The sequence below is a fragment of the Gracilinanus agilis genome, chromosome 4 (assembly GCF_016433145.1).
Source record: "Gracilinanus agilis isolate LMUSP501 chromosome 4, AgileGrace, whole genome shotgun sequence".
Classification (NCBI taxonomy): Eukaryota; Metazoa; Chordata; class Mammalia; order Didelphimorphia; family Didelphidae; genus Gracilinanus; species Gracilinanus agilis.
Genome location: NC_058133.1, coordinates 485,799,733 through 485,821,361, shown reverse-complemented (window position 1 = coordinate 485,821,361; position 21,629 = coordinate 485,799,733). Strand labels below are relative to the sequence as shown.

At 38.9% G+C, this 21,629-nt stretch overlaps 1 protein-coding gene across 1 annotated transcript in view; it reads right to left on the bottom strand.

Annotated features, from left to right (window-relative positions):
• NLK (nemo like kinase) overlaps window positions 1-21,629 on the bottom strand; it is a 142,334-nt gene that overhangs the window by 54,892 nt on the left and 65,813 nt on the right. The window contains exons 2-3 of the mRNA XM_044672816.1: window positions 8,775-8,904; window positions 2,594-2,649 (exon numbers count right to left, since the gene is read on the bottom strand). Coding sequence (XP_044528751.1) covers window positions 2,594-2,649; window positions 8,775-8,904 — 186 coding nt within the window. The remainder of the gene's footprint in view (window positions 1-2,593; window positions 2,650-8,774; window positions 8,905-21,629) is intronic.

The following is a 21,629-nucleotide window of genomic DNA, read 5'->3' as shown; positions in this document are numbered from 1 at the left end:
CACTCTGCCCCTAACCTGAAACTTCTTGACTGACACCAGAGGACAGCAGGGCATTAGGAAACATGGGAAGACTGCTGGGGAAATTCTTTCAGTAAGTACTGAGAATGGAAGCCTACGCTCAGAACCCCAACACCTTGTCTGCTGACATTCAAAAACGGCCAAAACAGAAGGGCATGACCAGAGTCTCAGCCCTGCTACTGTCCACATCGGGGTCAATTTAGTAGATTGATTACTACCATAGTGGTAGGGTAGTGTCAGAGGCCTGGTTTCCATAGGCAAGAAGGCAGCTCTGGACTCAGTCAGGGATGGATTAACTGTCCTCGGCCCATTAGATCCCACAGTATCAGATGGATACTACTTGACTTTAGAAAAGATCTTAAGTTTGCTTACTGTGAAGTATAAATTAATCTTACCTGACGACATATGCAAGGAACTGATGTAGTTAGTGGATGCTTGAGGCATTTACATGTATGCAATCTTTTTCTGGCTGATTAAATCCCACATTAAGTAAACATAAAATTTATGCTAAAATTGTTCCCTAATATATCAATGGTAGAATGAATTCACATTTTCAAAACGTGTTATAGCAGAACTGATTGTACTTGGCATTATTAAAGTCTCTCTAAACTCTAAAAAAGATTTGATTTACCATAAAGTATGTAATATTATAGCATCTCTCAGCGGAGAGATGTGGTTATTGGGCATTTTGGAGGCAGAAGGGATGCACTGCAGGAAGTAAATTTCCACCAGCTTTCAGATGATTTTCAGGTGATTCCCCAGCAGGGGGCACTCTTGTCTCTCTCAAGAGGAACCGCTGCCTAGTGGTGGGCGGAGGTCCCCTATGGATGGCTGGACCCTGCTAGGACCTACTGCCCCAAAGGAGACCAAACTGAGGGAGGAAGCCCTGGCCTGGCCTGGCCCAGGGGGCAAGGTCTCTGCCTCCTCTTCCAGAAGGAAGTTAAGAGTTTCTTCCAACTCTGGTTCAAGGCTTTGTTGGGGAAGATGTTAATTAAGGTGGCCCAGAACAATAAGCCAGGATCTTATATGAAAACAAAAGGAGGGACAGAGTATACAAACGGGTAAGTAGAAACTTGAATATCATGAAAGATTCACTGCTGCTAGGCATTTTTATGTGGAATAGAATACTAAAAGGTCTACTAAGAGAATACAGATATCTGTACTCTCTTAAATGCTTACTCAAGGAGGATATACTATTCAAAAACTTGGTGGCCAGGGTTCCAATTCTGAACAAGTAGGGTCCCAACAACATTTAAGATGGTAAACTGCTAAAAATCTTATTTTTCTTCCTTTAATCATAGTGCTTCATTCTGAAACAAAAGCCTATATAAAGTAATCACACATCAGCGAAATGTTTAAAGTACATAAGCCACCAAATTCTGAAAATGAGTTACTCCCATGTCAAATATAGGGAGTGCTAGAAAAGGCCAGAGCACTGAAGAGCAAGTAGGATGTAGTGCCCTCCGGGGGTACCTATGCTTCTGCTGCCATCCTCCTCCATGCTCCTAGTTCTCAGGAATTCTTTGGACACAGCCATCTTCTATCCCTTGTGGAGAACCCTAATCTCCATTTGTTTATTCTAAGTACTTAGGAAGGGTAACATTTATTTCCACGCTTAGCCAAGCAGAAAGTATTAGTGTGAATGAATTCACTTTACCAAATCCATTTTTTCAGTATATTTCAAGGCGTTCATTTTAGAATTTGTTAGATGCAAAATATTAAAAGGCATCAAATGACAGACAATTCATCTAGGACTATTTGATGAGGTAAACTAAGGCAACATCCCACTTTTTCTTCTACATCCACACTAGTCCCAGAAGAATTTGAAGATATTATAGCATGCTTATTAATAAGGCTGGATATGCCTTTTCAGAAAGTAGCTACAGGGGGCAGCTGGGTGGCTCAGTGGATTGAGAGCCAGGCCTAGAGATGGGCGGTCCTAGGTTCAAATCTGGCCTCAGACACTTCCCAGCTGTGTGACCCTGGGCAAGTCACTTGACCCCCATTGCCCACCCTTACTGCTCTTCTGCCTTGGAATCAATACAAAGTATTGATTCCAAAACAGAAGGTAAGGGTTTTAAAAAAAAAAAAAAAGGAAAGAAAGTAGCCGCAGCAGTAACAAAGTAAGATAGGATTATTTCTTTCAAGAAAATCACAGGCCACCATAAGTATTTATTAGCCAATTTTCAGCCCAGCCCCAAGTGTTCTACCAAGGAGCAGGGGCAATTGCATTTTACAGATGTTGAGATGTAAAGAAGGTAAACAACTCGCTCAATATCCCACTGAAATCAGTGGTGAGATGGGATTACATTTTTGACTACTCTAATTTCTTTCAGTACTTCACTCAACTTCATTTCTTTTGGGCTCTAGAAATTCTGTTTTGGGGAACCACCTTGGCCAGAATTTGAACTTTATACTTTAAAATTACCTGTTCCAGAGGTACCTGATCAATTATTTCCATAAAGCTGACATTTACATGCGGTACCTTTAACAAGAAAGTAGACTAGGGCTGTGCTGGGAGACCCCAAATCAACCAAACAATATCCCTTTCTTTCACATTTCCCAGTTAGGATACATTTCTTCAAAATAGTCAATGTGTGGAGGTTGGAGTATGTCAAGGGCAGAGAGTACCTGAGGAAAAAAAAAAAAGGCAAAATTAGAGAACTAAGAAGAGAAGAAAATCCATCATATTTTAGATTCATGGGGTACGGTAGCCAGCCCTTTCATAACTTCCAAGTTCAATTTCAACCATGCACTGGACTTAACTGAGTGCTGAATTTATGACCCAAATCCCTCACAATCAATCCCAAGTAAAAGAGATGTTCTGGGAGCCAAGTGACCAGAGAATATTCCATACTAAATATGCCTCCTGCACTAAAGAGATTTCAATTGTACCAACTATTAGCTGACTACTACTTTGCATATACTTAATGGTGTTGCAAAAGATCATCTCAAGTTGGAGAGTGGGGGGGAGGCAGGGGGAAGTAGCAGGGCCACACTGAATGTCCCTGGATGCTGTCAGTTCTACAATCAAGAGCACCCCAGACACAGTACCTCCCAATATAACCAATGAGTCAGCCCATCATGGCAACAATCAAATGGATCTCTTGGCCTGTTTCCCACACCTCTACTTCCCCTAAAGCCCCCTATTATGTCCCTCCTAAGTAATAAGCCCATCTTACTAATGGAAAATTCTAAATCAGCTGAATGACAGGACACAATGGCAGGCAGTAGAAGAAATACCATCCAATGCGGATGCAGAAGCCCCAAATTCCGGATTTTGAACTTATTCTACTACAAAGCAATGACCAGATCTCTTAAAGACTGTTCCCTTTTCAGCCAAGTATTTCCTAATTGCAAAGTTCAAATAAAAGTAACCTTTTCCTGTAAAGTGGCAGCCCCTATGCACAATTTAGAAGGTAATTAGGCAAAGTGGTTTCTGAATATTAAATTTTTTAAATTAATGATTATTATCTTCTTTTTCTGATCTAAAATGTTTATACTCAAGGCATTAAAAAAGTGAAAAAGATAAGATTTCCTAGTAATGCCAAGGAATTCTTTTGCTTTTTATATGAATTATATGAAAAATAATTTCATTCTTTATTTTTCCTTTAACAATAACAAGCTATAATTATACAACTTTAGTCCATGTAAATTTGCTACAAAATAACATGATGGACCAATTTCTGAACATGAATATTCGATTCCTGAAGGAGGTAGTCAGAAATTAGTGCTTCATCTGACATCTCCCTGACTTAACATTTTGTCTCTGAACAACATACATCCCGCTTTTGGGAGTGGAGGGAGAAGGATGGAGTGACAGCGTCCATTAGACAAACCCATTTTACACTTCAAATCTATCTACTATAATTAGAGGTTATCCAGAGGAAAGTGACAACCATACATTTGAACCCTGATACACAAGAATTGAGCTTTCTTTCCTTCTCCACACTCTCTAGTGAGATTATATTAAAAACGGAGCTAGACATTTGTGCCACAGTTCTTAGTTATGCATTTTAAGCAATGAAGAAAATGACATTTTAGAACTCAGTATGGAACCGTTAATGTTTGTGGCCCTCCACTTTCAAACCTGAAATGGGAATGTTAAACTTTTTCAGGAGAAAGGTCTACCAAACATTTCTGATGGGTACCTTGAGTATTGGAGTTACACAAATATAAAACTAATCAGGATAAACCAGAAATCTCCAATGTGACAAAAATAAGTGAGCATAAAAGAGAAGGTTTTCAGGACCCTAAGCTCCAGGTTTTCTACCTGCCTGGTTCCTTCCTAAACCAGTCATTTTCTTTGATCCAACTTTTGAGAGAGCTGCTTGGTTCTTTGTATCTTCCAAATGTGCGCAAGACAAATAATCTTCCTAACTCTATGTTTTGAAGATCCAATAAACCAAAGCAAATCTTTCAAGAGTTAACAAAAAAATCTTATGCCAAGAACTTAGTCTTGAGAATTTAACTTTCATGTTAGAAGATTCACAACAACACCAGCTTATATGATCAACAAATGGCTTAGCCTTGATTAAGTCTTTAATCACCTGGCGAAAGTAGTTTATTCCTTTGCATATTTTCAGGTTCAGATAGGTAGTGTAGTGAGTGGATAGAGTGCTGCGCCTGGAGTCAGGAACATTCATATTCTTTAATTCAAATTTAGCCTCAGACACTAGCTGTGTGATCCTGGGCAAGTCACTTAACCTTGTTTGCCCCAGGTTCCTCATTTTCAAAATGAGCTGGAGAAGGAAATGGCAAGCTACTCCAGTATCTTTGCCAAGAAAATCCCTAATGGGGCTACAAGGAGTTGAACACGATTGAAAAATGACTGAACAATAATTTTCAGGTCCTGAAACATGATGAGGGAACCTTAGGCAAGAGCTTCATAAGAAGACTCTATCTAGCACATTAAGTTTCAAAGGACAACCAAATCCCTTGCTCTCTTCTTCCCACTGTTAGAATTCTGAGGTGTCACATAGCACCATTAGCTTCCTAAATCACAAAAGGCAAGCTGAATTCCCCATGGATAATGTGCTTCCATGATGGTTTAGGCTTTTTCTTACTCCTTAGTAGTAGGGCCGTTTGATACACAACTTAGCCGAGCCAGTACAAAGAATTATATGGTCACCAGCTGGATTTCTGCCTTGATCCTCCTGGGAGCCTATGGGAAAATCTACAGTTTCAGGGCAATATAAGAGTTCCAAACTTTCAAATTTATTACTAGCCAATCTACATGCATTCCTCATCAACAGTTGAGCCTATGAATTATGCCTGGACCACATAGACTTCAGTACTAATGGATTTAATGACAGGCTGCAGAGAGCCATTAGTTTGTACAGGTACGGTACAGAGTTATACACCTCTATTTCCAAACTCTGATGAACGACAACCTCACAAATGTAGGTTTGTCCTCCATTAATGTATATCATTATTTTACCCATACCATTTTGGGGGCCAAGACAAACTCATAACTTTCCTGATCATTAAAAGGCCATGTTTGAATGGTGCCACCATAATGCAGAGGAACACTGTGAGCTATTCCTTTTCTGCTATTATCTTTCCTTTCTCTACTCAAACTGGTTAAGTGATTGTTGAGCTCTGGAGAAGGAAAGGCCTCATATCTCCAAGGTAACCATTTGCCCTGGGGAGGGAGACAGTTTTAAAGAGTTGATGACTGTCTTTCCTGCCTTTCCTATTTGCAGATCTTGATGTCAATTGGAGAATTTGACACAATTCTCCTTTGGCTAAAGACAAAGTGCTATTATCTCTTTCTTTTCCTGTTACCAGTTTACAATGATGAGTCTGCCCTACTAGCTGGTAAGTGGCCATCAGCAAAGATCACCTGGTATTAGTGCCCGTGGAATCTGTGCCTTTGAAGACAGCACTGAAAAGAACATCCTCAGTGCCCGGGACCCTGTTAGATCTTCTTCACCATACAAACAGTAATCAAAGATTAAACATCACTCTGCACAAAACAGCTAAATTAATCTTCTTACAAGACCACTTTTTGTTCTCATTTTCCCTCTGCATGACTATCTAAACACCTAGCCCAGCATTGGAGGTTTCCAAAAACCCAATTCCACCCTACTTTTCCAACCTAATCTTCTACCTTTCCCAAAACAGACCCTCTGCAATGTACAATTCTCATCCAAAGGCAAAAGCCCCCCTAGCCTTGTTTGTCCACCTCTAATCTACACTTTCCTCTGCCTATACAAATTCCACAGACTTCAAAAAAACCAATATCATTTCCATCTACTTAGCTTTCCTCCAACCCATAGTGTTCCTTCCCATCATATGAACTTATTACTTCAATAACATTTAATGCCTATATCAATCATTCTAAATTTGTCTTCTACTGTATTATATTGCTAAACCTTTCCAGTGTGTATGTTTTCTTTCCAACTAGACAGCAAACTTCTTATGACATGGGATCCACTTTATACTTTTTTGGGGGTATTGTCTTACAGAGTCATGTATTTGTGGGGTGATCAACACTCATTTGTTGTACGAATGAGTTCTCTGGGTTTGAAAAAAACAACTCCACTAACTTCCCCACTTTGGGCTGGTTCTAGGATATCTCTGGTAGATATTTAAATGTAGAAGAAACTGGGGGGGCATGATGCCATTTGTCATTTAAACTATCTTCACCTTTGGTCAGAGCTCTGTAAAGACAATGATGCTCTGTTTAGACAGATACCAGTAGTTCAAAGCTTTGGGAGGCTGTTTTAATTAGTAAGATTTTAAAGAGTCCAGTTTGTTTCTTTTTTCTTGCTTCCCACTCTGACACTGTCTTTGTACCTTAATTAGTAACTATGAGAGTGAGTCACCATGCTAAGACAGGAGCCTAGAGAACTGGCAGCTTACACCATGCTTCTTTTCTATACAAAGCACAGCAAACCACTAAAAATGTTAAAACAAGTGGACTCCTGGCACCACCTCCATGACATTCTTTCAACACAGAAACCTGAAATATTCTCTTTGCCGCTGACAATGCATTGAGGATGTTAAGAGAGTTTAGGCCAGTAGAAGAATACATAACCAAACATTATGAATGCATGACTCTGGAAATACTATCAAATCCAAGCTACTAGCCAAAAAACACCAGTCTATTATTTCAAAACATACTTTATAGGGAGGTTACAATAAGGCTGAAACATTAAACCCTTTGGAAAGAAGTTTTAGAAAAGGAAACTTCCTTGGGTTGATAAAGTAGGTTGAGGTGAATCCTACAGGAAGTTTAATAGCCCTCCTTTGTCAAGGACCTAGAAACCTCTAAAACTGAAAACTTTATATGAATACAGATTCAGAGCTGGGGAGAAACTTGGGTTATCTAACATAACCCTCTCATTTTATAGATGAAGAATCTGAGGTTTGGAGAGGTTAAATGGCTTGCCCAGTGTCACACACACAATCTACCTTGGCCAACAGAACAAAATATTCCAGATGCCAATAAATAGGACAAATAATAAGAAATCCTTTAAAATGTTCAGATTAGTAATTAAAACAGCCTATCTGAATGAAGCTTCACAAAATGAAATTTTCAGTGTAAGGAAGAAGTGTATTGGCTCCAAGGCAGAAGAGTGGTAAGGAGTAGGGAATGGGAGTTAAGTGACTTACCCAGGGTCACACAGCTAGGAAGTGTCTGAGGCCAGATTTGAACCTAGGACCTCCCGTCTCTAGGCCTGGCTTTCAATCCACTGAGCCACCCAGCTGCCACCAAAAGCACTATACTTTTAACAGTTCTTATTTTAATTCTGATTTAAAATATGAAAGGACAAAAATGATGCTTCAAAACGAGCCAATTATTACCAGTTAAACTATTTAGAATAGATACTACACATGGCCTTTATGTTGAATATTAATATTGTCCCTCAGCTAATAATAACATCTGCTTTGCCTCAATCAATACTGCTGTCAGTCAATATACTTCAGTATTCACTTAAACTTGCTTATTAGTTTCAATCACAAAAAAGGTATAATTTACCCAGGAGTTTCATACCCTTTAATAAAAGCCTGGTCGTGGTTTCTTTTTCATTTATTTTTCCCACAAATGTAAGCACCACTTTATAGGCTTTTAAAATACTGAATAACTTAAGCACTTGTAAATTAAAAATAGACAAATATAATCTGACAAACAGAGAAGGCACATACTAAGAATTTATAAGACAACCCAACACTGAAGAGAGTCAATGCTTCTTAATATGGAAGGCTGGCCTTATAGAAATGAAACGGTAATTCACATTTAATCAGAAGCATAAGCTTAAATTTCAGGCCTCCAAGCAAAATTCTCGAAAGGGATCTTCTACCTTTTGTGAGCCTAAAGTATTTACAGGGCTTGCTTAGGAGACAGTAATACTCCTGGTGCCTAATACAAAAAGCCCTACAGGGAAAATGCACTAAGGTGTTCGGCTCAATTTAAACTAGGGAGACAAGTCTGTCTCCTAGATGGCACAGACTTCAGGCAGTTAATATAGAGCAGCTGAGAAAGTGGCAGGTGGGGATGGTAAGGCAGTAAGACAAAGCAGCCTAAAGGAAGCCTGCCTCCCTTGTCACTTCTGATCAGGTTGGCTCCCTCTATCTACATGGCTCATTCTCACAGCCTCATGTCCAGGCCTCTTCAGCGCTGGGGGTACCCAGTATCGCACCTGAGCTTCACACTGACTGGCATATTGCTTTTTTAGCCTGCCTCAGCCATCACTACTGTGAAGAGATGGCTGTAGGAAGCAGCTCTCCACAAGTCCCATCTGACTTACGTTATCATGCTTAAAAAAACACAACATCTTCAGTTCTCGGAAGACCCTTTTGCAAGAGACAAGATTCTGGAAGACGTTGGGCATCTTTTTGAGAGCGACTCTCTTTCCATCTCTTGGATCTGTTACTGACCTAGAGAAGCAAGAGGGGAGAGAAAGAAAAGGGTGGGGTGCAAGTCAGTCCCAAAGCTTGTTCATTTTTAAAGCTTAATGCTGATTTCCTACATTCAGTGTAGGGGTAAGGAAGACAAGAGGGGCAAGGAAGCACACAAACTGTCTCTGTCCAATTAATTTGCCATATTCTTGCTTGATTCTTTAAAATAATATTATGAATTTCTATAAGTACTTACGCTTTACTTTTTTAAAAATTTACTTATCACAACATGACTCGGAGAATAGTGAACCATAATAGTTATGAACCTCAACCATTCTTTTTCCAGTTGTCCAGGACACAATCTCAGGTTAAGTGTGAGTTGCCTGGTACCATGATGCCAATATCAGAACTTGGACTTGACACTCCATGCCCACTGTTTTTTTTCCATGAGGCCACATTCTAATAAGGAATGAGAAGGTTGTTTTATTCCCATTTTAAAGCTGAGAAAAATAAAGTAAGGTTCACATAGTTTTATGATTCATTAAAAAAATTCAACTAGTTTTCAGATACTTTATATTACATTTTAAAGTCATAATCATATCACATTTTTCATAGTTTACATAAATATTCATCTTTTTAAAAGCTGGAAATACATACAGGCATTTTCAACTTTGCTACTTTACACCCACTATGGGGAAAAAAACCACTCTTTGTTTTCAATAGCTCATAGCTTTAATTCTTTGCATACTTTCAAATTTGATACTTTAAAAATTATTTTCTACTTCATTTGTAATCTTTTCCTGAAACATGCCAACTGGCCACAAAAATTCCACTAATACAGACCAAAAGTCAGTGGACTTCACTCTGAGATTAACCTGTTTACTAAAAATAAAATACAATGTGAAAGGCAAAACATGACATTTCCTATTTGCCCTTCACAGGAAATTACAGCACCTGAAGTCTAGGAAGAATATAGATAATACTGTGATAAAGTTCCAATCCTCTCTTATCTTTTGGGCTAGAGGACTCTAGTAGCCATCCAACTTTAACATTCCATAAATGGAATCAATGAATCTTTTGCAATAGTACAGAAAACCCTTTTATAGAGATCTTTGTATTTATTATTAAAATACAGAGATTTTATATTTGATCTGCATTTACCAAATCACCATCGAGTTAGGGATTGATTTTATATAACATATCAAGAAAGGATTCTAATTCAATCTAGTCAATAAAATCATGTTTTTTTTTTTTTTTCAATTTAAAAAATGTAGATTTGGTGACTTCTAAGTGACACAGTTAGATAAAAGAGTTTTGAAAAAGCACAAGGGAAGAGAAAAGAGCAAATGGAGGAGGGGAGAAGAGATCATGGTAGCAGCTAAGGAGAAAATAATGACATCATGAAAGAGCCCTTAGGCAGGAACCCCATGAGGGTAGTGATCCACATGTGGGGCTTGGAATAGGAATGGATTCATCAAGAGGTACAATTTTAGCTGGACCTTGAAGCCCACTTCATGTTTTCCCAAACATATTACATATACCAAGAAAGGGGCAGAAATCCTCAGACTGATCATCTTTAGGAAAGCCAAGAATGTAAGAATGTGATTTGACTTGTTCAGGGGGAGAGAACAGACTCATCTGGATGGAGCTGAGATAGTGGACAATATGTAAGTTATAAAAACATGGTATTCTAGCAAAAAAAGATGAGTATCAAAATATTTAGTAGGTAATTTACAACCAAGAAATACACACAGATGTTAAATAAATTAATATTAATTAGTATTAGTGGGAAAAGTGTGCCATTAAAGAATATAGCACATAACTTAAAATTTTATTGATGTGTGGAAGGTGTCTCCCTGGGCACCAACTAAAGGGTAAATTTCTGCAGTCAATTTAATTCCCCGCTTTAAAAGCCAAGTTCTACACACTTAATGTGTTCTCACTCAAATGTTACTAAAATGCATTTAGTGCTTATAAAAAATTTTTTTGGTTTTATTTTGTTGGCACAATGGCTGGTCTCAAGTAACTTTGATTGTTATTTCCTTAAGTTCCAATAGATCATCTCCATAAAGTAGATTTGGTGTCCTATTGCTCTTAAAAGAATTTTTATTACCCAAGAGTAAAGAAACTTCTGGATAAGATTCTAAGTTGGAACTGTTTATTAAGGTCTGCTGTCTTTAGTCCCTTAAATTTTTTAATAAAACACTCTGTATACTGTCAGTATATAATATTAACACATTATGTCATAAATAATGGTCAGGTGCAGCATCCAATGCCCTTGAAACCCTGTAGGGCCTCAAACTCAGCAGTTGAGGTCACATCTCACCAAATGCAGGGATAAACGCTACCTTGAGAAAATCTACTCAGAACATTTTTCTCAGATGATTTTAACTTCAGGGGCAATAAAACATCTTGTCCTAGAACTGAGAAATTCAAGATTCCAAGCCTAATTATTGAGGACATTTCATCACCAATTGTAGTTGATCAGAATCCAATAGATCAGGGGTCGGCAACGTATGGCTCTTTCTGCAGGAGCCATAAAGTCAACCGCGGCACAGTAACTAACATGACATCGTGCATCACATGATAAGTCACGTGATCCTTTCGGTACCGTGACTATCTCCTAAGATAGAAGCTCCCTCATTGATATTGCCACGCGAGACGAATCCTGGTCTTTAGTTCGGCTTGGTAGGTGTGCTGTGTGTTCCTCCTTCTGCCCTCCTCTTCCTCTTTCCACACCTGTTACTGACATCTTGGGGTTCTGTATAGTGATTGATCACTTTTGTTTACATTCTCTACCCCTCTGCCTCTGATTTACATGGCTTTATCTCAGTGCATTCATGGGGTCTGCACTCCCTATTTGTGGGACTGTTATTGTTTTTAACTTTTCTACCTGCTCCTAAAGGGGAACTATAGTCAGATTACATCTTTACATATGCTTCATTAGTGAGAAGCATTTCTCCCCAGTAGTTGTTTCATTTGATACAGAATGGTTGAATAGGCAGGCAGCACTGATAAACACCTGTACCAGGAAATGTGTGTGATATGTCCTGGCCAGTTTTCCATGAAAAGGTACCCTCTTCCCCCACTACTTACTAATGCCTGCACACAAGTCATTTTATTTTCTGTAATCTCTCCTGATCTCCTACTTAATTTATGTGGCCAAATGGCTTAACCAGCAGGCCGGCAGCTTTTTCTTTTCCTGTTGCCTGACTTGAGAGAGGGAGAGGAAAAAGTATTCTTCCCTGAATTTTTCTCTCTTTATTTCAGCAATTTTCTTAGTGTAAAGGAGTTTTATATGTATGTGTGTAGTTATACCAATACTATAGTGCCCCACTAAGTCTTGTTTTTTGATTAATAATCAGCAAAACCATGCAGCACCAGAAGTCACATTAATGTACTTTTATTCATCATTGATTAGCACATAATAACGTTATTAAAAAATTCAGAGACTTATTGTACTTTAAAAGTGTTATTTTCACATAAAATGCACATATTTACTTGTATTTAGTGTTAAACTTATTGTACGGCTTTCACGAAATTACATTTTAAAAAATGTGGCGTTTATGGCTTTCATGGCCAAAAAGGTTGCAGACCCCTGCAATAGATGCTACCCAACTACACTGGAACCCTGTCATGCTCCCAAACTATGGAAGTCCTCAGACCTCCAAGAACCATATGCAGAATACTGTACTACAATGGGCCACGTCATAGCAAGGTACCAACACAGTTATTTTAGAAAAGAATGTTGGACAGTTGGATGAGAGCAGAGAACATGAAACAAAATGATATTACAAAAGAACAAAACCAGGGGAACTATAAAACCTCTTCTTTTTAGGGGACTGGTTTCTGTGCAATCATCTTTCTAATCTCATGCTGAAGTACTAAAACCCATCCCTCAAAGGAAAAGCAGATATTACTTTCTGGTCGGACAGAAAAGTCAGTGAATATCTATAGAAAATGTAAATAATCACCTGAAAATTCTGATTCCTCACTGAAAATTATTAGAAACACTAGGAGCTTCTGAATATGAGTAAAAATTGCTTTAGGAAAGTCCTTCCTCTGAAATCTATTCAGGACAATTTAAATTTACCTTTTGAAATAGCCTTCCATTAATTCTCTATCTGGTTGCCGAACATTCCTTCTACCAACTCAAACGCAGCATGTCAAAACCAAATTCATCTCCACCCCCAAACTACCTCTTCTCTTGGCTTTCCTTTCTCTGTCAATGTGCCATTATTTTGTCTGTTTCTCAGGTTTGGAAATTTGGTGCCATCTTTAACTTCTCCTTGACAGTACTGAGCCTCATTGTACTCACATATACAAACATATGTGTTAGTCCATCAGATCACGAGCACTCCTTAAGGGCTCACTGCCTACCATGTCCTATTAATGGCCAGAGTCACTGCCATCACCTCCGCTCAGGTTGGACACTTGGACTAGTGCTAGCATTGTCCCGCTGGTGAATTGGGCCAGTTTTTCCTGTGTCTTGTTGGCATGCTGTCTCCTGTACTTGGCTGTAGGCCTTTTGTCTTTCTTTGTACTCCCAGCACTGAGCACAGTATCTGCACATTTTTTTTTAATTAATTTTTTTGTTTAATCAACGCTTGCCCACTTTGCACTTCTCTCTGCTTCTAGGCCAGTGATGGCGAACCTTTTAGAGATGGAGGGCCGGCCCCTTCCCTCCAATGACTGCCAGGTGTGCCCCCGTTACCCCACAGAGGGGAGGGAGAAAGTGCTCCCATTTGACTGCTGGCCAGAGGGGTGGGTGAAGTGAGGAATGTCCCTAGCGGTGTGCAGAGAGGGGGAGGGGAGCGGCCCTAGCACTCGGCTTCCCTCCAGCTCTGCTGCCCACCCGAGTCCTCTGCCTTTCTAGTAACAAACTGGGGGTGGGGGCAGAGGGAAGCGGCAGCCACATGCCTACAGAGAGTGCTCTACGTGCCATCTTTGGCACCCCTGCCATAGGTTTGCCAGCATTGCTCTAGGCTTTTGTTCATCCTGCACAAAGCTGGCAAATTAACATTGCTTTCATCATAAACACTCAATTCAACAAATATTCATCAACTGGTTTCTCAATACAAGCCACTGTGCTGGGAAATTGGCATAGGAAGAGGAAAACAAAACTATTTCTGCCCTCCCTAATGCCCAAAGGAGAAAGGCTAAATCTTGCATTCCAGGCCCTGGCTTTACCCTACACTTTGAAACCTCCAGCTTCTTGTGGTTTTTTCTATACTAACCTTTAATTCTGGCTACATTGTTCGACTTTCTTGTTTCCTTTTCCAGAAGATCCTCTCATTTCCACATGTTATTATCATTTTTCAAGTTTCTGTAGAGTTACCCGAATAACTCCAACTCCCAACAATTTCCCCCTCAATCTCTAAGCCAAACCATCCCAGTCATTCCTTTGGCTGGCACTGCGCAGACTCCATTCGGAGTAGACTGCAAGGCTAGTGAGGGCAGACACCAAGCTTCTCTTCCACCCCAATCCCTTGATCCAATCATGCAGCCCACACAAAGCGCACAGCTCAGAACTTCACACCTACTTTGGAATCTCATCACTACTTGACTTTCTGTGGTTACTCTCCAAGAGTTGCTCTAAGAATAAATCAGTTCTGAAAATTCTTCAGACATTTTCAAGGTTAGTGTTGTGGCTTGTTAATGGTTGAGGGTAAAATTCACAAAGCAGCATTTTATTTTATTATTCATGCAAAAGTCAGTCATGCCTGTAGCTGGTAACAATCTAACTCTAATGAATGGGAATGGCAGTGCAGTCATTTCACGCCATGTTGGGTTTGTTCTCTCTTAACTCGGGGTAGCAGCTGCTTTGGTTCAGCACAAACAGTACCAGAGAACAGAGATAAGTGCGGAAGCCTGTTACACAGGAATGCTTTTATTTTCTTTGTTTCTGAAAGGCTTGCTGCGCTGGGCTCTTCTGTTACTGCAACCCCCTGGACATCCCAACTCTATTAGCTAAGGAATCTCCAACTGTAAGAAGAATAAACAGTCCTGAAAGCAGTTTCCGTTATGTTAGGGAAAAATGACTTTCCTTCAGGATACCTGACAAGTTACTCAACTGGCCATCCTGCCTCTATCCCCTCTTCCAAAAATTCTATGCTGCAGAGATGGTATCAAACACTCAATTTTGCCTAGTTACCTTTCGAGGCATTTGAGAAGTTGAAAGCAACAGGTATCAACTCAAAGTTTCGTTTTAAAATTTTACTTCCTGCCAACAGATACTACTCTTAAATCTTTTGTATTTTAATGGAAAAATTTTTAATATCTTTTCAGTCTCTAAAAAATTTAAGGGCATAATAGAGTTCATTGTAAAAGTAAAACTTTCTCCAATTTTTTGGAGGGGAGAGAAGAGAGATGGGACGAGGGAATGTAAACACATTCATGAGCTGCCTGAATAGTTCTTTCAATGAATTAAAAAGCTAAAAAAATAAAAAATAGGGATTCTTTATAAAAAAGAAAGTTTGACGGAGGAAGAGAAATGGATTCATGATCCAAGGCAAGTCACTTGACTTCCCTGGGCCTCAGTTACCTCATCAATAAAATGACACTGCTGAAGTCCCTTTCAGCTCCAGTTAATGTGAGCTTGTTATGCTGAGGTGGATATTAATGACTAGGGGACCTTTTTGAAAAGCAAAAAAAGTAAATAAAACACAGGCTATAGACAAGAACTGAAAAATAGGTTCAGAAAATGAACAGAAATGTATGTATTTTCAGGATCAGATGCTTAAGGAACCGTCTAAATGGAAGCTTTTTTTTATAGCATACTGATCATTTGTTGCCATTTTATTCAATATAGCAAATGCCTGACTAGACTGCTAACCCACTAGATAGTCTAAGAGGCTAGAATATTGAGGTAGTAATGGGATTATTTGATAAACTGTCCCTTTTCACATCTGCCCAGGGCTTAGGAAGAATGAAGTACTGCCTGTCCTCTGCATTTATGGTCCAAGTTTGATCAACAAATTTTTCTAAAGCAAAAAAAAAAAAAAAAAAATCTACAAGCTGTTCTTCAGAGAAGAGCAAAGCTAGACATATGGCTCCAGTCAAAAGAAGTGGAAACACCCCCAACAGGCAGCTTTTCAGATATTGCTTGGTCATTTGACTGCATGAACATTGAAAGTTGCCATAACCTTATTTAAGTTACTCATTGACAGTCAGAAGTGAGAATAACTGTTGTTCCTCTGCCCCAGAAATCTTCAGGATTATGACTATTGTTTCTAGCCTGGTTTTTAAAGCCAGTCTTTCCTTCCCAAACTGGCTCCAACTGCACCCTTGTAGTCTTACTTCATAGGACAAGAGTTTATGAGTTCTGTTCTCTGCTTCTATGCCATTCTAGGTCTTCCCTCTTCTCTCCAACTTCCCTCAGAGCAGAGCTCAGGTGCTAAACAGGCATGAGGTCATTCCCCAAGTCCTCACAGGCGGTAGGGACCTTTCCTGTTTTCAGAATGACTTCCTATTCATTTATCAGTGTGCACACTACATTCTTCTAGGAGGAGAAGGCAAGCTCTTTCAGGGCAGGGGCTACTTTGACTTTGTATTCATAGCTCCCAGAATAGTGCCTTACATATAGTAGGGGCCAGATAAACACCTACTAAAACAGGATCATTAAATTGCAAGCAGAGAGAATCATGCTTCCTCCTCCAAATACCCTGTAATTTCATAGAATAATTAAAAAGGGGTACCTTTAAAAACAGTTTTGGGACCTTAGTGGTCAACCTGTTCAATGCTCTCATTTACAAATGAGGAAATAATGGCTCAGGGAGGTGAAGAGATTTACCCAAAGTCAATTGGGTGCAAAGTTCTGGAAAGCCAAGTGGATGGATCCTCTGGGTCCTGATGGGACACCAGAGTTAGCATTCTTTCCTCCCCCTGTGCATTTTCCTAGTTTTCATGTAACAGGTTTAAAATTAGTGTTCTCCATAATATATTTTCTGCTAGCCAACACAAACATACTATTTCCAATTCACTGAGATTAAATAAATCGTGTTTTAATTCTTCTATTCAAATAACTGGTTATAATAAACAATTCTCTTTTTGCTATCAAATCATTCACATCAAAATTACTGCATTACTTCTAACAATATGGTATACATTTCAGAATGAAATGACTCAACAACTATGCTCTATTTAGATTGCTTTCACACTCATCAACAAATTTAAGGTATAGATTTTTGCTTATATGCTGGCAAGTAAGTCTGGAAAAATAAGAGAAAAATACACTACTCAGGTTCATTTTTTTGCATAGCTGTTTATGGGGAATGAATTACCCTACCCCTTGCAGGGTTTGATTGTTAGGTAGTCTGCCATGTCCAAAACCCATTATCAACAAAATTTTTTTTAAATGAAAATTTTCTTGATAGATAAATTTAGAGAAAGTATAGCTAACTCCCCACCTCTCTCTCAGTGCTTGTTATAATTACAAGAATAAGTTAGAAGTATGGCATCTAAGTATAGCCAGTTCACATTTTGGTACATTTTTTCCTAGCATTTAGGGAATTAAAAACATAATCTGGTTTCTACCACTGCATTTAAACAGATTTTGGCTATTGACACACTCTAAAGCTAATGACAGAACATCAAGAATCATGTAGTCATGACCAAGAATAAACCCTTTAGCCCTATTACTCTTCAGTACCTATGAGCAACCCAAAGAAAAAATGCTTCTCATCTTTCATCCTCGTAACATTTTCCATTATTTGAATTTTTCAATAAAAAAAGCTTACCCACATTCATATTTGTTTGTTACCTCTAAGAGAAATGGGAGAGAAGCATTGCCTTTAGTGCTCCTGTAGTGAGTGGGCTGTTATAGGGCATAAGTCTTGTCCAACAAATTAAATCTTAAGTGAGAATTACTCATTTATCCCTCAAGTCCTCACAGATCTCCTGTTGTAAATGCTACTGACCAAAAGGCAGGAGGGTGGAGGTGGGACCATATGTTTAAAATGGGAGTGAAATCTGAACTCGGGCAGCCTCCAATTGTGTGTTCAAGCAAATATAAATATTCCCTAAACTAAAGCAAATACAGCTCTGTGTGATGACCATTAGCACAGCAGGGAGGCACCAATATGGAAAATGTATCGAAGCAAAATCCCAGCAGATGTGACAGCATTGTACAATTCTCATGTTCTAAGATTACTGAGAGGCATAGAAGAGGGTTGTGAGGGAGAGAGGGATTATTCAATACTAGCCTGCCACATTAATTTTACTCAAATATTTATTCCTTTATATAGCTGGGCAAGAATTATTTTTTTTAAGCCCTTACCTTCTGTCCTGGAGTCAATACTGTGTATTGGCTCTAAGGCAGAAGAGTGGTAAGGGTAGGCAATAGGGGTCAAGTGACTTGCCCAGGGTCACACAGCTGGGAAGTGTCTGAGGCCAGATGTGAACCCAGGACCTCCCGTCTCTAGGCTTGGCTCTCCATCCACTGAGCTACCCAGCTGCTCCCTGAGCAAGAATCATTTTAAGGGGGTCTTTGGTCGCATGTAGTACAGAAATGTTATGCTATAGCTAAAGAGGCACTTAACACATGAGGGTGAAGGGAGAAGGAAAGGAAGAGGGCAGAGGAATGGGATTAAAATAACTTTTAAGAAAAAACTTCAACGGGAATTTTCTCTTGTTTTAGGATGGAAGTAAGACAGCCTGACATGTATTGCCCAGGAAGTTTTCATGACCCAGTAGCCACTGTTCTCTTCTGGATACAGATCTATGAATATTACATGGGAAGAGAGACTGATTACATTAGAAGAAAGGTTTCAGTGCTAAGAACCACAAAGGAAATATTCATGCTTGCATCTCCTTTTAGCATTTTAACAGCTCAATCTAGGTAAACAGAGGTCACAAAGGGCCCAAAGTTAAAAGTGTGTCACACACTGCTGGTTTCTTGGTAAAATGTGTGTTTACTAATTTGATAAAGAGCGAAGAATGAAGATTCAAAATACATTTACCACAAGAACAGTTTCTACCACCCAGCAGGTTTACTAGAGTTTAACTATTCAGTCTTTATTTTTTATTTTATTTTAAAAAACTCTTACCTTCTGTCTTAAAATCAATACTGGGTATTGGTTCTAAGGTAGAAGAACAGTAAGGGCTAGGCAATGGGGGTTAAGTCACCGGCCCAGGGTCACACAGCTAGGAAGTATCTAAGGACAGATTTGAACCCAGGACCTCCTGTCTCTGGGTCTGGCTTTCAATTCACTGAGCCACCCAGCTCCCTGAAGTGTTTCAGTCTTTAAGCTCCATCTTACTTGATCTAGAAGTAAGAATTCAGGAAAAGAAAGGTGAGGATTGGAGGATAAGACAAAATTATTCTATTTTTGTATTGTTAGGGAATTACTTTACTACTGAAAATTTCTATGGCAAAAATAATATTTTAATCATAACATGACACAAAATGCTAGTTTCAATAAGAATACTTGCAGTTAGCAATATATTTGCTTAGTTCTAGCTTGGTTGCTCAATTGTTTTCCCTACATTTGAATATGCCATGAAATTTACATAATGTAAACTCTTCCAAGTAGAATGGCTAATTTTGTATTTCATACTAATAAAAAATACAACTGATTTCTCTTTTCCTTTCCTTGTGTAGTGGGTATTAATTCAAGAGGGAAGTATTTGTAATAATTTCTTTTCTAATTTCCTAAGTTTGTAGGCTTAACTTGCTTAAAAACAAAACGACTTTTCTACCAAAACAAATCAAGATGTCATGAAACAGAGGCTAAGATTCATTCCAAAGGGAAAGTAGCAGGATGGAATGAGCAAGAGCTAGTCTTGGCATCAGGAAGACCTATGTTCAAATCCTTCCTAGATATTAGCTGTGTGAGCCTCGGCATACAACCTAACTATACTTGAATCTTAATTTTCCTGCTTATAGAAGAGGACTAACACTTATATCTAGATCTACCTGCTTCACATGATTGTGGTGAAGATAAAAAGAGAGTTGGCCAGTCTGGAGAGGGAGGTCTGGGTTTAAATGTAACTTCAGACACTTCCCAGCTGTGTGACCTTGGGCAAATCACTTAACTTCAATTGTCTAGCCCATACCATTCTTGTGCCTTGGAACCAATATTGATTCTAACACAGAAAGTAAGGTTTAAAAACAAACAAACAGGATCAAAACAGAGCATTTATGGCAAGTACTTTGCATGTCTTAAAGAGTTAGGTTAGTTGTCAGTTTATTGTTATTATAGTGAGAAGTAGGAAAAAGGAGAAGGTTATAAGAATTTAGGATGGAGTTCCTCTCTGCTCTTAGTTACTCAATCATGCCTTCTCATTTTGTCTTTCTAAAACTGATTCAGGGTAACTTTAGCTAAAAATATAGGTCCATGTTCCCAGCTGTGAAGGAAAACTTTTATATCTTAATCCAGTTTAAAGTATAAGATTCTCCAGCAGCAGCAGGCATAATTGAAGTGTATTTGCTTCAGCCAAACCCAGGAACCATGTTAGAGCCACCTGTTAAACTACGGATAGAGTTTCAGGTGTATATTACAGGCATTTGAAAAGGTTCTCAAACCTGTAGATGGCCTCTCACTCCCATAAGGTGTAAAGATGGCTGGGGGAAGGGAAGAGAAGAAAAAGAGGTTCTCTCTTGGAAATTCCATAACCTAAAGGTTTTTTTTTTTTTTTTAAACATGGCACATAAGGGAGAGAGTTTAGACCATAAATACAAAAAGTGCTCCCTGCTGAAATGTGGAACCATTATAGATAGACTTGGCAAAAAGTCTTCTGCTGAAGAGATGGATGGATGGATGAAAAAATAAGATAGGGTTAAGAACTCTAGGTTTGTTCCTGACAAACTTTTCCTTCTTTAGCTTGTAGCTTTAGGGTAAGAGAATATATACAATTATCCCCTGAAAACAAGTGCTATAGTTTAGGTTGGATTAAGCAGTTAACAATTTTCTTTTCTTTCTTTCTTTCTTTTTTTTTTTAAATTTTAAACCCTTAACTTCTGTGTATTGACTTATAGGTGGAAGAGTGGTAAGGGTAGGCAATGGGGGTCAAGTGACTTGCCCAGGGTCACACAGCTGGGAAGTGTCTGAGGCTAGATTTGAACCTAGGACCTCCCGTCTCTAGGCCTGGCTCTCAATTCACTGAGCTACCCAGCTGCCCCAACAATTTTCTTTTAATAGTGGAAATGTGGGCCTCTATTTGTAGCTATCTTAGCACCTTAAACAGTTTTAGAAGGATAAAAATAAGGTGATGACTAAGTGGTTGGGGGAAAGAGGGACTTCAGGCCTGAATTCTGCTTGTTTTTTCCTTCTCTTTGTAATAAAACCAATAGCTTTTATTTCAATTTTTTAAGATGTGCAAAGCATTTTACAGGCATGATCTCATTTGAACAGTCTTCATGTAAAACAATCTTTCCTTAACAACCTTGGATAAATGGATCTTAGTATTTCTACCTCCTTAACTCCACAATAATTTTCAAGTTACTTCCATATGGGTCTGAATCTACAAATCATTCCCTTTAGTCAAAGTGCTCCTTCCTGTCAGTTTTGCCTCTGGAAGCAACATAAAATTAAAAAGTCATAAGAATGGGAATGTCAAAATGTCAAACCCACTTGCCAAACAATAACAAAAAATGCCTGCCTGAAAAACTCATTCATGGCATTCCATAAAGATGGCTAAAACTCAGACCTGACTTCTGAATTTCTTTTAATACAGGCAACATAACAGTTCCCATACAGTAATGTGTTACCAGGTCATAAATCCTCAAGAGAAACAAACCAGGGAATAAAGGAATTCTCTCAGTG